Source organism: Scardinius erythrophthalmus, assembly GCF_964197995.2.
Source record: "Scardinius erythrophthalmus genome assembly, chromosome: 1".
Classification (NCBI taxonomy): domain Eukaryota; kingdom Metazoa; phylum Chordata; class Actinopteri; order Cypriniformes; family Leuciscidae; genus Scardinius; species Scardinius erythrophthalmus.
In genome coordinates this window covers 61,626,671-61,642,130 of record NC_138221.1, presented here as the reverse complement: position 1 = coordinate 61,642,130, position 15,460 = coordinate 61,626,671, and the positions used below count along the sequence as shown (strand labels likewise).

Below are 15,460 nucleotides of genomic sequence, written 5' to 3'. Positions count from 1 at the left end.
AATACTGAGCATCCTTCTTCCCTGATCCGTTCTATCACCTGAGGCAGGAGAGAGACGGGGGGAAAAGCATAGAGCGGGCGGCGGGGCCACACATGGGCCAGCGCGCTCCTGCTCTTTGAGAAAAATTCCTGACAGTGAGCGTTTTCTTGAGACGCAAACAGGTCTACTTCCGCTCTGCCGAATTTCTTCCACAGCAGTTGGACTGTCTGTGGGTGTAGAGACCACTCGCCTGCCGGAACATTGTTCCTGGACAGTCTGTCCGGTCCTATGTTCAGGAGCCCTGGCACGTGCGCTGCTCTGAGCGAGCGCAGGTTGCACTGAGCCCATACCAGGAGGCGTTCTGCCAGCCTGTACAGGTTCTTGGACCTGAGGCCGCCCTGGCGATTTATGTAGGACACCACAGACATGTTGTCCGAACGGACCAAGACGTGGCGTCCTTTTATCTGGGGACAAAAACGCGTCAGCGCGTTGTCTACTGCCAGCATTTCGAGGCAGTTTATGTGCAGGAGCTTCTCCCGTTCCGACCACTGGCCGAAGAACGGTCTGCCCTCGAGCAGCGCTCCCCATCCCGAGGTGGACGCGTCCGTGGACACCACTTTCACCCTCGAGGAAGTCCCCAGGCTTACACCTAATTGGTACCAGTCGTTCGCTCTCCAAGGTTTCAGAGCTGTGACGCACTTCTGATTGACCCTGAGGCGAAGCGAACCGGATGCCCACGCTCTGCGTGGGACTCGCGCTTTCAGCCAAAACTGCAGCGGGCGCCTGCGGAGCAGGCCCAGCTGGAGCACTGACGATGCGGAGGCCATGAGACCTAGCATCTTCTGAAATTTCTTGAGCGGGACAGACGCGCCGCAGCGAAACGCGTTCGCTGTGCGTTGAATGTCCACCGCGCGCTGTGGTGATAGTCGCGCTATCATGGACAGCGAGTCCAATTCTGTGCCCAGGAAAGATATCTTCTGACTGGGTAACAGAGAGCTCTTCGCCCAATTGACACTGAGACCCAAATCCTCGAGGTGATCGAGTAAAATGGTCGTGTGTTCTATGAGCACTGCGCGAGATTGCGCTAGAATCAGCCAATCGTCCAAATAGTTCAGCACTCGTATGCCTCTCATTCTGAGGGGTGCGAGCGCCGCGTCCATGCACTTCGTAAATGTACGGGGTGCCAGGGACAAACCGAATGGCAGGACTGTGTACTGATATGCCTGGCCCTCGAAGGCGAATCTCAAATATCGCCTGTGACGTGACGCTATCTGTATTTGAAAATACGCGTCTTTCAGATCTATTGACACAAACCAATCTCCTTGGCGAATCTGCATAAGGATTTGTCTGGTCGTGAGCATCCTGAACTGTCGCTTCACAAGCACTTTGTTCAGTTGCCTTAGATCTAGTATGGGTCTGAGACCCCCGTCTTTTTTCGGTACCAGGAAGTATCTGCTGTATAGCCCTCCTTCGCTCTGAACTTGAGAGAGAGGCTCTATGGCCCCTTTGCTCAATAGTTTCGTCACTTCGGCTCGAAGTAAATGTGCTACTTCTGTTTTTACCGTGGTCTCGACGCGCGCCACATAGCGGCGAGGGCGTCGGCGAAACTGCAGCGAATAGCCTCTTTTTATAATGTTCAGCACCCACTTCGAAACCCCGGGCAGCTTTGCCCATGCGTCTGCATGAATAGCTAGGGGTTGAATACGAAGCGCGCTCCGCTCGCTCAGCGATGGAGAGGCTTCGGCGTGCTGCAACACAAGCATCGCGCTCGTGACATTTGAGGCATGGGGCGCGCTGATAACAGCGGGCAGATTGCCCGCGCTCGACTCCTCTGCGGTGGTCAGCCGCGAGGGGGAGGGCTGGGCGGTTCCCGTGGGAACTGTCATGTCTATGTGTGGATGTGGGCGCGGGACAGCGGGCACATTTATCACACCGAAAACATCGTTCGCTTGCGTGAAGCGAGTGCACGTTGGTTTCGTTTTTACAGAAACCGTGAGACATGCACAACGCGGTGTTAGTGGGCACTGGGTAGTGGGCACTTTCACCATGTTTGAAGCGCAACCGATCTGAGTCGGTTTTATGTGCGCGAGCCCTGTGTGACAGGCTGTGCTTGTGTGTAGGGATGGGCACTGGGCAGTGGGCATTCTTACTACACATGAAACACCATCGGCCGTGGCCGGGACACCAGAAAATACACTCTTTTGGGGATTTATCTGGGTAGCCGTGAAAACGGCATTTGTGTGCAGGCAAGCGGGTGACAGAACCGACTTGTTGGCTGCAGAAAACACTGGAACAGTCACATTTGCTGGAACTGGACGAGCGAATAGCTTTGGTGTGAGTCTGGCCGCAGCGGGACTTAAACACCGTCGTTTTCCTAGCTGTGCTAGGACGACTTCGGGGCCTCGGGCTTCACCGTAATCCTAGGTCGCGGGCCACGTACAGCGGGGCGGCGACCGGATGAGCGGGAGCGCGGTCTCGCGCTTCGGGCCTGGCGGCGCTGTGAAGTGGAGGCAGTGGACGGTGGCTGTGGCTGTGAGCTCTGAGCAGACGGTTTCGCACGGCCTGCTGCAGAGCTGGAGCGCTTCGGGAGGAAGTGCTTCATAGCCTGTGACGCTTTCTGTACCTCTGCGAATCTCTCCGCGAAATCCTTGACGGAGGATCCAAAGAGGCCTGTGGCGGAAAGCGGGGCGTCGAGGAACGCGGTGCGCTCAGACTCGGCCATTTCCGAGAGCGTCAGCCAAAGATGTCTCTCAGTCACGGTGAGAGAGGCCATATTCCGTCCAATGGCTTGCGCTGCAGACTTAGTAGCACGGAGAGCGAGGTCCGTGGCACTCCTTAAGTCCGGCACGCAGATCGCGTCAGGCCCTTCCTCATCCAGCTTACGGAGGAGATCGGCCTGGAAGATCTGAAGCGTTGCCATGGTGTGCAGCGCTGACGCAGCTTGCCCGGCGGCGGAGAAAGCGCGGCGGAGCAGGCTTGACGTCGTGCGGCAAGCTTTAGAGGGTAGGGCCGACTTAGCACGCCGTCCAGCAGAGGGCGGGCATAAGTGGGCCGCTATCGCCTCTTCGACCAGCGGCAGCGAAAGGTATCCTTTGTTCTTGGCATCGTCAACAGCGGAGAATGCCAAAGAAACAGCAGGACGCACTCTAGCCGAATAGGGGGCGTTCCAGGACTTGGCGACTTCTTCGTGTAACTCAGGAAGAAAAGGCGCCGGTCTGGACGCAGGCGAAGCGCGCTCCCCAGGCAGGAAAAATCCATCCAGCCGGTTGTGAGCGGGCTGCTCAGGCGAAGACCACTCGAGACCGAGGCTCGCCGCGGCCTGTGCGAGTACTCGCATGAGCTCCGTCTCGATGGACGCTCTCTTGCCTGAAGACATGCGGGCAGGGGGCGCGGGGTCCTCAGAGCCCGCCCAATCCTCACTGCCTGACGCCAGGATAGAGCAGGAATCATCCTCTCCCAGCAGGGCTTCCTCATCCACGATGTCAACGGAAGCGGCGGCAGACGGCGGCCGCTGTCCGTCAGGAAGCGAGGCTGACGAAGCCGGGGAAGCAAGCGGGCGAACCGGCGAGCTTTGGCGGCTGAGGGAGGGTTCCGGGGCCCGCTGGGCACGGCGCTTTTTACGGCGCGACGCCGCGGCGGGCGGGGGAGCAGTCTCGGTGAAGAAGGCTAGGCGAGTCCTCAGAGTCGCCATTGCCATCAGCTCGCAGTGAGGGCAGCCGCCGTCAGCGAGCGCGAGAACTGCATGTTCCTCACCCAGGCAGGAAACGCAAACCACGTGGCGGTCCCCGTCGCTGAGTGTGGCTCTGCACGAGCCGCAGGAAGGCATCTTTAAAAAGACGCTAGCTCTTTTAGAATGTGTGTCGCGGCGGCGACACACACACACAAAAGTACAGAGTAATAAAGGGAAGGATATAAGCGCCGGAAAGCGCAGCAGGAAGGCAGGAAGGCGGCGCGGCCAGCGACTTCAGTGACTCGTCCCGCTGAAGGTGCTCTCTCTCAGACGGCGCGGCTTCTTCTCCGGCTCCAGCGATGCGTGTGCTTCGCTTGAAGGATGAAAAATCAGATAATAGCTGCCTGCGAGCGGTATTTATAGGCCTAGACCACGCCCATTTCGGCGGGACGTGACGCAGCGGGCGCGAAGTGCCCTGATTGGGTCTGGCGTCACGCCAGGCCTCGCTCGATAGGCTGCTGCAGTTGCCGCAGAGCAGCCAATAGGCGCGCGAGCTGTCTCGCCTATGTCTGCATGCTGCCGCAACGCGTTTTGCATTATTACAAAATTAAGGATAATTTTTGGCTTCAATATCTCGCGGAAAAAGGATTTTCCCCCCTAGCGTAAGATATCTTACGCAGTACGAGAGACCTCTCGTAAGAGAACCTGGCTTTGCCAATGCCAATGCCAACAAAATAACCATATATTTCTTTAAGTTGGAATTTGACAGCTGATGTTGTGATTTGAATGATATCTGGCCCAACATGTGAGTTTGATGTCTAGCTTAACATTGGGTTCTGATGTCAAACTGATTTCCATTTTCAACCAAAATGCAATGTCCAACATGGGAGGTTTACCCAACATCTAGTTGACGTCATAACCCAACGTCAGACTGACGTTTACTTTCAATGTTGGACAGACATTGCATTTTGGTTGAAAATGATAATCGGGTTGACATCATAACTCAACGTTAGATTGATGTCTACATCAAACGTTGGATAGACGTTGCATTTTGATTGAAAATGAAAATCGGGTTGACGTCATAACCCAACGTCAGTCTGACGTCAATATCCAACGTAGGAAAGACGTTGCATTTTGGTTGAAAATGAAAATCGGGTTGACGTCATAACCCAACGTCAGTCTGACGTCAATATCCAACGTAGGAAAGACGTTGCATTTTGGTTGAAAATTAAAATCGGGTTGACGTCATAACCCAACGTCAGTCTGACGTCAATATCCAACGTTGGAAAGACGTTGCATTTTGATTGAAAATGAAAATCGGGTTGACGTCATAACCCAACGTCAGTCTGACGTCAATATCCAACGTAGGAAAGACGTTGCATTTTGGTTGAAAATGAAAATTGGGTTGACGTCATAACCCAACGTCAGTCTGACGTCAATATCCAACGTTGGACAGACGTTGCATTTTGATTGAAAATGACAATCGTGTTGGCGTCATAACATAACGTTGGACAGACGTTGGATATTGACGTCAGACTGACGTTGGGTTATGACGTCAACCCGATTTTCATTTTCAATCAAAATGCAACGTCTTTCCAACGTTTGGGTCCAACGTCAATCTAACGTCATATTGACGTCCGGTGCCTGCTGGGATAAAACTACTGTCACACAAACATTAAAGTTACATGAATCCAGAGTTGGTGAAGTGGTTAAAGATCTTGCATGGTAAGTTTTTACTGTCTGGTTCAAACCACAGATTCATGGTTTCCTGAAATGAATGTCAGCAGTATTTCATCAGTGCCTAGTTTTATATCATTAGTATCATCATTTACTCTCCCTCATCCCGTCGCTCCAAACCTGTATGACTTTCTGTCTATTGTGAAACACAACAGAAGCGGTTTACAGAGGCCAAATAAAATATGGTGACACGTCAATAACATCAAACCTCATTGGTTCTTTCATGTCACAGTCACATGACTAAACACCATGATGTCATGACACAAACACCAGTGAAGTTTGATGTTTTTGATGTCATCATATTTGATTTGGGCTCCACATACATGAGTTTATCAATGATTTGATTTGTGAAGTATAAAAGGCTCTTTTAAAAGTAACATATTTTAAAGAGTGTACTTATTTTGGAAATTATATACTTTAAAAGAATATAATTGTGAAATAACTGTGAACTGAACGTAATGTTTTCAGACACGACATAATTGCATGTTAATTGCTATTAAATGAAAATGTATTATAGTTTAAATGTAAATATAAAGCAATTAGCTGAACTTAAGAGTGACTTTTTGACACACTTAAGTAAGATTTAAGTATATAATGTAATTTCATAATTCTATTGAGTTAAATTGAAATATTAAATATTATTAAAATGTACTTTAAAGTAAAACTTTTAATTTTATATTATAAAAAGTGTACTTTATAAAGTGTACTTACGAAACAGTCATGAAAGTTGACTCTCTTTAAGTGCACTTAAGTGGCCTTTCATTTCATTAATATTATATTTATCTGCAAGTACAGTTTTTTTTTTTTTATATATACTTTTAATTTGAAGTACACTTAATTTGAAGCAATTCTTTATGTCAATAGACTTAAGCGCACTTCTTTCTTTAACCACTAGTTTTTTAGGTTACTTTTATGCTTTTTCTCCTTTTTGGAGCTTGAAACTTTTTTACTCCATTGACTTACAATGACTTTCTCACTGACTTTCAATGTATAAACTAAAATAGACGAGACATTCTTCAAAATATCATCTTTTACAATCAACAGAAAAAACTCAGTCAAACCGGTTTGGGACAACATGAGTAAATGAGTGAGTAAATAAAGACACTTTCATTTCTGTGTGATCAATCTCTCTCAGTTCATACCTGTTTCTCTGTCCTCTGTGCTGCAGTTGATACAGTGTTGTGGTTTTTATGTTCACTCTCCTTACACCACACACAGATGCACTGTTGATCAGTGACACAGAACATTTCTAGCTCTTTATCATGTTTACGGCAGATCATGTCCTGCAGTCGTCCAGTGGCATCAATCACTTTGTGTGGCTTACGAGAGTGATATTCCTCATGACGGTCAAAATGAGTTTGACAGTAAGATTCCTGACACACCAGACAGGACTTGACGGCTTTGTATTTTCTTCCAGTACAGACGTCACACTGCACGTCTCCAGCTCCAGCGTAACAGTCAGCAGGAAGTTTAGTCTTCTTCAGTTTCTCCACCAGTTCAGCCAGAATGGTGTTTTTAGCTAAAGCAGGTCTTGGACTGAAGGTCTGTCTGCACTGAGGGCAGCTGTAGACTCTCTTCTCATCCTCCTGATCCCAGCAGTCTGTAATACAGATCTTACAGTAACTGTGTCCACAGGGAATAGCCACTGGTTCCTTCAGGAGATCCAGACACACTGGACACGTGAACTCATCCTGAGATATTCTGGCTTCTGCCATTTTACTGCATGAATACAGAGAGACACAAACACACAACAGCTCAACAATACTTCAGTTTCTGTTTCTCTGAACTGAGGAGTTGAAATAGTTTCCTGCTTCTGTGTTTGAGTGACGTGTGTAAAACAGGAGTGTCTGTAAAGCAGCTTCCTCATTCCTGGTGAAGGAGAGTCACTTTACTGCTGTGTTTATGTGCTCTTCTAGTGGAGTCAAAAACACTGTAATTACGAGTTACAAGCTCATGAATAAATCAATACCTTAAATCAGTGGTTCTCAACTCCAGTCCTCAGGACCCGCTGCTCTGCACATTTTGTATGTCTCTCTTATCTGACACACTCAGTTCAGTTCATGGAGTCTCTCCTAATGAGCTGATGATCTGATTCAGGTGTGTTAAATAAGGGAGACATACAAAATGTGCAGAGCAGTGGGTCCCGAGGACTGGAGTTGAGAACCACTGCCTTAAATTTTGCGTTATACAGTAGGGAGAGCGCTCTGTCTCAAAAATCAAATAGCCACTATGTGTGATTTCTTCTATAGTCAAATTTATGTTCATATGTGGTCAAGATCACTCTAATCTGAGGTTAGCATAATTTTCAACATTTTCTGCCTAAAAAGTAAAACATTTGCACTTTACATTTTATGCAATACAACTTTGTTAGGTATGAATGTTAAAAATGATTATTTTGCACAAAATAGAGGAGACAATAATGTGTCTTTTGACACTTTAACTAAAGTGCTATGTTGAGTTAACCTTGAGATTTAGCCAACATTACCACACATGTCAGTTTGGGGCAAGTTGTCTCAATGACTTTGGGGCAAGTCGTCACATGTGACATACAAAACAAACACATAGAACATGATAAAATATTGTGATATTGTAATTTATTTGTAATTGCAATAAGGTTTTTGAAGGAAGGAAGGAAGGAAGGAAGGAAGGAAGGAAGGAAGGTGGTTCGAAATTATCAATGAAAGAAGAGCATGGCAGTACACCACCTGACATAATATTAAAAGCAGTCAGGCAGGTAAAGTTGCAGAACAAATCAATCAGAAGTACAGCAAAGGTAATGTCAAAAGATTACCAGAGAAGAAATTGAAAGTCAGAAAGCCATGCCAACAACAATGGTTGGTTATACAATGCAATGGAAGATTTTTTCACCTGATTTGGAAAAGCAGCTTGTTGAGTATATTACTAGGTCAGCTGACATTTATTTTGGTCTGTCGCCAAGTGAGGTCAGAAAGCTTGCTTACCAGTTTGCTGTGGCACACCAGCTGAAGTTTGCGCCTTTGTGGCCAGAAAAAGAAAAGGTCAGCAAAGAGTGGTTTACAGGCTTCTTAAAGTGGCATACAACGCTATCACTGAGAAAGCCAGAGGCAAAATAGCCTTGCCAGGGCAAGTAGCTTTAACAGAGAGAAGCTTTCTTTGACAACTTAGAGAAAGTGTGAGTTTGGACCAGGAGACATTTGTAATGTTGATGAAACTGGGGTCACATACTGTACATCAACCAGACAAAGTGGTGGCCAGACGTGGATTCAAACAAGTAGGGTCACTGACCTCTGCTGAAAGGGGAACCCTTGTCACACTGGCCTGTGCTGTCTCAGCCACAGGGAATAGTATACCTCTATACTTTATTTTCCCATGTGTCAACTTCCGCAATCATTTCCTGATCAACGGGCCACCTGGCAGCAAAGGAGAGGCAAATTCCTCTGGATGGATGAAAGACACGCACTTTGTTGACATCCTGAAACATTTCAGTGAACATACAAAGTACTCAAAGGAGAAGCCCTGTTTACTCCTTTTGGACAACCACGAGTCTCATCTGTCCATTGATGGACTTAATTATGCCAAAGAAAATGGCATAATCATGCTGTCATTCCCACCCCACTGCTCACATCGGCTCCAACCATTAGACAGGTCTGTCTACGGGCCACTAAAGAGGCACATCAATATTGCGTGATGCCTGGATGAGGAACAACCCCAGGAAGACAATGTCAATTTATGACATTCCTGGGATTGTGGCATTTGCCATTTGCACCATCCTACATCACAGATCGCCCCATTCAAAACTCTGCCCTGTCAGGCTCCAGCACCAATCTGACAGATCCCAGCACCAACTCTACTCTGCCAGATCCCAGCAGCACCAACTCTGCCCTGCCAGGCCCCAGCACCAACTCTACTCTGCCAGGCTCCAGCACCAACTCTGCCAGGCTCCAGCACCAACTCTGCCCTGCCAGGCCCCAGCACCAACCTGACAGATCCCAGCACCAACTCTACTCTGCCAGGCCCCAGCACCAACCTGACAGATCCCAGCACCAACTCTGCCCTGCCAGGCTCCAGCACCAACTCTCCTCTGCCAGGCTCCAGCACCAACTCTCCTCTGCCAGGCTCCAGCACCAACCTGACAGATCCCAGCACCAACTCTACTCTGCCAGGCTCCAGCACCAACTCTGCCCTGCCAGGCCCCAGCACCAACCTGACAGATCCCAGCACCAACTCTGCCCTGCCAGGCTCCAGCACCAACTCTCCTCTGCCAGGCCCCAGCACCAACCTGACAGATCCCAGCACCAACTCTACTCTGCCAGGCCCCAGCACCAACTCTGCCCTGCCAGGCCCCAGCACCAACCTGACAGATCCCAGCACCAACTCTGCTCTGCCAGGCCCCAGCACCAACCTGACAGATCCCAGCACCAACTCTGCTCTGCCAGGCCCCAGCACCAACCTGACAGATCCCAGCACCAACTCTGCCCTGCCAGGCCCCAGCACCAACTCTGCTCTGCCATGCTCCAGCACTAACTTGACAGATCCCAGCACCAACTTTACTCTGTCAGGCTCCAGCACCAACTCTGCCATGCTGCCTGGATCATAATCATACACTGTTCGCTCGTTGGCCAGAGGAGAACAGGCCCCCAACTGAGCCTGGGTTCTCCCAAGGTTTTTTTCTCCATTCTGTCACCTGATGGTGTTTTGGTTCCTTGCCACTGTTGCCTTGGCTTTTAGCTTGCTTAGTTGGGGACATTTAATATTCAACAATATTATTGATCTCCCTTACTTAAGGTGGATGATGACGCAATTTTCTTCTAGAAACAAACTATGTTGTATTATTTTCGTGTTATCACTGTGAAGCTGCTTTGAAACAATCTGTGTTGTAAAAAGCGCTATATAAATAAATGTGACTTGACTTGACTTGACTTGCCCTGCCAGGCTCCAGCACCAACTCTGCTCTGCCTAGCATGCCCAGTTATGAGAGTCATCATAAGATGATGAAGAGTGCTTCTGCCTCGTCTGTATAAAGCCAATTTTAAACAGTCGTCCAAAAGAGACCTGGGTAAAATGTGTAAAATGCAACAATTGGGCCCATGATGCTTGCACCTCAGGCCAGGCAATTTATGTGTGCCAGAATTGTGACTCTGAAGATGAGTCTGATTAGTCAGAGACAGGGCATCTGTTTTGTTCAGAGCTTAAACATGTTTAGTTATGTGAGTTATCTGCAGCATTCCATTCAGTTATCATGGATCTATGTGCAAGCCAGAGAACGTTTGAGTTTAAAGTTCAAAGTAAAGTGTTCTTGCCACTTAATGTCTTTTGATTGAAATAATTGTTTTTCCAGATTCTCCAGGCACGATTGTTTATATTTCCAGTTATGGTTTGAATTTAAAAATGAAAATCAATATTCACAATTAAGTAGTTGAGTTCTTATTTTTAGATAATCTAGTGTGACAACTTACCCGCCGATGGGGAAAATTGTCACAAGTGCACACTCTCTATTCAACAGTCTACAACTCCATAATGAGATAAGATATTAAGATGTTATAAATACAACATATGTGCCCAAGACTTCCTTCTTTCATTTGGTATGACATGTGTACCATTGTGAATGTGATGCTCAGTAAATGTTACAGTGTGAAAAGTGTGACAACATACCTCGCTCTCCCCCATTCAGTTTTTATGACTCAGTTCCGTCCGTGTTGGGCCTTACTTTCAGTTTTATTTTTCATTTGCGGTAGTTTGCACGTTGGCTTGATGAAGAGATCCTCATCTGCTCATCTACTGCGATGTGTGTTGCAGCAACGGCGTCATATCTGGCTATAACATGTCATATAACACGCTATTACACATTTATTTTTAAGCATTGTTGGGAGGAGTAAAATTTGTAGTTTCAACAACCAGATGCACGTAGGCAGTTTTGTCTGGAATGCGGCCCAGATCATCTCCTGATGTGGTTTGAGCGATCGGATTCAAATCTAAACGTACTCTCTCACACAAACAAATTGGCAGCAATTTGTGTACGCAATCTGTCAAGGCATATACTTGTGTTCATTTTTGTAGCACATACCAAAGTCAATATCGACTCAATAGATGGAGTGTAACCTAAACTCATTTGAATGATTTTCAATTCAGACATGTTGGGATTATGAGTATTTCTCTTTATCAACAGAAGGTAACAGCACAAGTGTGTGTCTATAGCAAAACCTTAACAGTATCTGGGCAACATCGCTTGGACATGATTTGTTATAACTCAAACTGTGACAGTCTGTTTATGTAATACTATGCAAAATATATTTTTACCATATGCAAACAAGCACAGAGAAGGCAGTCATAAAGTAATCCTTAACCAATGACACCCGAATGCAATCCAACACAATGTTCCTCAGGCAGATTTTATTCCACTAGTAAGGATGCATCAGTTCTGACTTTGATTGCAGACATTTTATTCAGATGGGTTCCTCGTCTTACTGGGTCACTCTGTGTCTTGCTTCACGAAGAGCCTGCAGGGCGAGAAATTGAGGAGTTGATTAAAGTGAGTCAAATAATAGCAGAGCAACATGAAGAAATATGATATTAGAGCAACGGGATAGTCAAGAACCAGGTAACATGCAAAAAATGAAAATGTAAATATTACAATTATCAGTTTGTATTATGACAAAACAACTAGTACTGATGAGTATTCTGTCACCAAGTACTAACTACCCACAACACAACAAGATTCCAGAGACGTAATGCGTGCAATGCAACATCAGAACAGCTGTTTTCCTGCCATAAAATTAAGACAACACTTTCGTAACTTTTTATTTTCATGACTTCTAAAATGCTTCTCCAAGCATAATCTTTGTCATTGCTTTTCTTACGGAAGTCACGGTGGTTTTGTCATATAATATAAGCTAATATTTCTTAGCTTCCATAATCAATCTCCTTTTATCCACTTTTAATGTTTAATATGCACAAGTCCCACGGGGTGATGCCATAGAAGTAGAAACTAAGCGAAAGACAAAATGTAGTGTGGCTTGACGGAGACCATTTAAATGAGTGACTAACAATGAGTAACAGTTTCAAGGGAATTTTACAGGATAGACATTGCAGAATATTACTAACCAGACTCTCAAGGTGTGAGGCTTTAGGTGTGCTCACGTTAGTGAAATTTCGGCAAAATTTTGCTGGCAAAAAGGGTCAGTTGTAGCCTGGTTAAAACCAGACCATTCTCAGTAGTAACTGAGTTATGGTCTGGCAAAGCTTCATTAATAACTCATTTCCAAAGGGGCGTCACCGACGGACGTTGCTCAAATGCCTCTGGGCGCAATTGGATGGACCTAAAACCAATCAGAGCGATCGTCATCGTATAAAGCCATATGCTGCGTCCCAATTCGCCTAAGTTACACTACGCCATAAAAGTATGTACTCTTTTTGTGAAGAAAATGTATTTACTTTTGAATGTGTAGCAAAAAAGTAGGCAAGCTTTGGGACATACTACTTTGTCATCTTTATCGGACAGATCTGTCGCGTGCATCCTGTCACCCTGTCAATCATCTTGTCACAGTTAAAATCCTCTATTAAATCTAATTTAATTTCCTACCGTTTCGGAGAGAAATGTAGTAGCACGTTCATCTGCCAGTGGGTCTTTCATAGAGACTGTCCTCATGTGTTTGCAATTTGAATATAATAATGCATTTAAAAGTTGGTGCGCTTCACCAACGGACGTCGCTCAAATGCCTCTGGGCGCAATTGGATAGACCTAAAACAGAGCGATCGTCATCGTGTAAAGCCCGCCCCAACATTTCTGATTGGTGCCGCGATTACGACGGATTAGAAATGGGCTTGAATGAGCTCTTTGCCAGACTACTTGCAGAGCAAATCTAAATTTGCCGGAAGTTGTCTGGGTTTTCCCAGGCTAGGTCAGTTGTCCATTGTCAGTAGCAATGTATGAAGCATAGGCTCACACTTTCAAACCTAGCAGCTTTACAAACCAAGTGTGACCAATATAAACCCAATGCTAAATCTGCATAGGGGAAATCATTTGTTCTTGCAAAATTTCTGATCGCATGGATTCTAGTTGAAATGACTGGAATTTGCCTGCAAACATTTGCCGAACAATGGTAAATGTGACTAGCCTAGAAATCTAGATGCACCCTAGCGGCAGCAAAATTTATTTATATATTATTAGTCTAGCAACTCTCCGTTGACTTTCGAGCTGGAAAAACCAAACTCTAGTCAAGCCAATCACATTGTGTATAGAGTCGGTGGGCGGGCTTTACATAATGATAACAGAGTTGTGACGGTTCCGCGAGAATTCCCTGCTACTTGAAAACAAAGAATGGCTGCTGCTGCTGGCGAACAGCGGTCTTTCGAAATTCGGCTTTGTCCGTGACTCTGGAGGACTTGGAGTTAAGCTTTTCTTTGAGAAAAGAACAAAGAACGGCACTTAAGTCATTCTTAAAACAAGAAGATGTGTTCGTAGTTTTGCCGTCCAGATACGGCAAAAGTTTAATCTCTCAACTAGCTCCGCTGTTGGGAAAACGCTCTGGTTGGTTGTAGCGCTGTCCTATTGCGTGCAGAGCGAATTTGAAAGACAGCCGTTTATCCCGCCCCTCGGATTGAGCCGTGTCTATGGTGAGTTGCCAGACCTAACATCTTGATGTAGGCTAAAATGTGACCGCACCTTTAGTCAAACTGACAATAACTTCCATATTGGTCCTCTGTGACATACACAGAAACAATAGCACGCATCCTGTGTGATTCAGAATCTCAGTCATTTTAATGTAGTTTGAAGGGGACTATAGAAAAGGGCGCGAGCGAGATGGATGGTGAGAAGGATGAGGGATGAGGGAGAGAGCAGGATAGGGATGTCTGTGTTGACCTTCTGGATGGCTTCGCTGGCAGAGTCGTCCTGCAGCAGTTTTGCCCGGTCCAGTGCTCTCTCAAAGTGTAACACACTGGCCTTGTAGTTACCCAGCTTCACTATGTAAGAGAGAAAGAGGATGTAAAGTGATGTAATCGCACAGCATGGTGTAGATCAAATATGCATAACGACCACATTAACATCCTATTGATTCTGAGCATTGTGGGAAATCAGATTATTCATGGTCACAGAGTGCATTAAACTGCTGACTTCCTGGGATTCTGGGCGATGTAGTTTGAACTCACATTCGGCCTGCGCCATGAGCACACTGGCATTGAGCTGCCATTTCTCATCAGTGATGTCATCCGCTGCCGTGAGCGAGCGGGAGCCATAGTCTCGTGCTTCGCCATAGAGCTTCAGCTCAAGGTAACAGCGGCCGATCTCATGGAACAACCAGGCTTTCTCTAACCCGCCACATGCTAGAGGCACCTTCTCCTCCCAGCTATGCAAACACATACATAAACACACACAGAACTAAATTAAATCACTATTACAACAGACTTGTCTGTGTACATCAATATTAATTAAAGGCAAATGCACTTACACTTCTATAGCTTGTTGGAACTTGCCAATCCGTGCGTACACACGGCCAATGTTGTCCAGAGCCCTGGATTTACTGTCCGTCAGGTCGCTATGACACGAAGCACAAACCAAACACACCTGATGAATAGCAGTTTATGAAGTCAAGTCACCTTCATTTATATAGCGCTGTAAACAATATGGATTGTTTCAAAGCAGCTTTACAGTGATAATAGGAAATTAACGTAACAGATTGTTTAGGCTCTACAACAGCTCTATGATAAAGTTATTGTCCAGATAAAGTTAGTTTTGATTGATTGATTCACTTCCGTTGCGAAGATCATTAGTTATTAACTTAGGGGCCGCTAACACAAAACAGGAAAACAGGAAAACCCTTAACGCGCTCCAACCGCTCATCCGCACAAAACAGTGTCTGGTGTCTCGAGAACGCACTCCCTGAAATAGGTTCGAATATGCAAACGATTATCTGTTATCTCTGCGCAAACCTCAAAAGCGCAAACCCGCGAAAACACAGACGCACATGAGCATTACGTGTTCAGTCCAAAGGTATGCGCGTTTGAATATATATGTGTGCAGGCGTGCAGTCCTTCTTTACAAATCAACCCTCAATAAACTACTTGTCTGGCCTTAAACATTTATAATAAAGAATTCTT

General features: G+C 46.3%; 1 protein-coding gene across 1 annotated transcript in view; it reads right to left on the bottom strand.

Annotated features, from left to right (window-relative positions):
* LOC308702648 (tripartite motif-containing protein 16-like) overlaps positions 1 to 7,201 on the bottom strand; it is a 41,011-nt gene extending 33,810 nt beyond the window's left edge. The window contains exon 1 of the mRNA XM_081385657.1: positions 6,529 to 7,201. Coding sequence (XP_081241783.1) covers positions 6,529 to 7,101 — 573 coding nt within the window. The 5' untranslated portion in view covers positions 7,102 to 7,201. The remainder of the gene's footprint in view (positions 1 to 6,528) is intronic.
* Between the last annotated feature and the right edge of the window lie 8,259 nt (positions 7,202 to 15,460).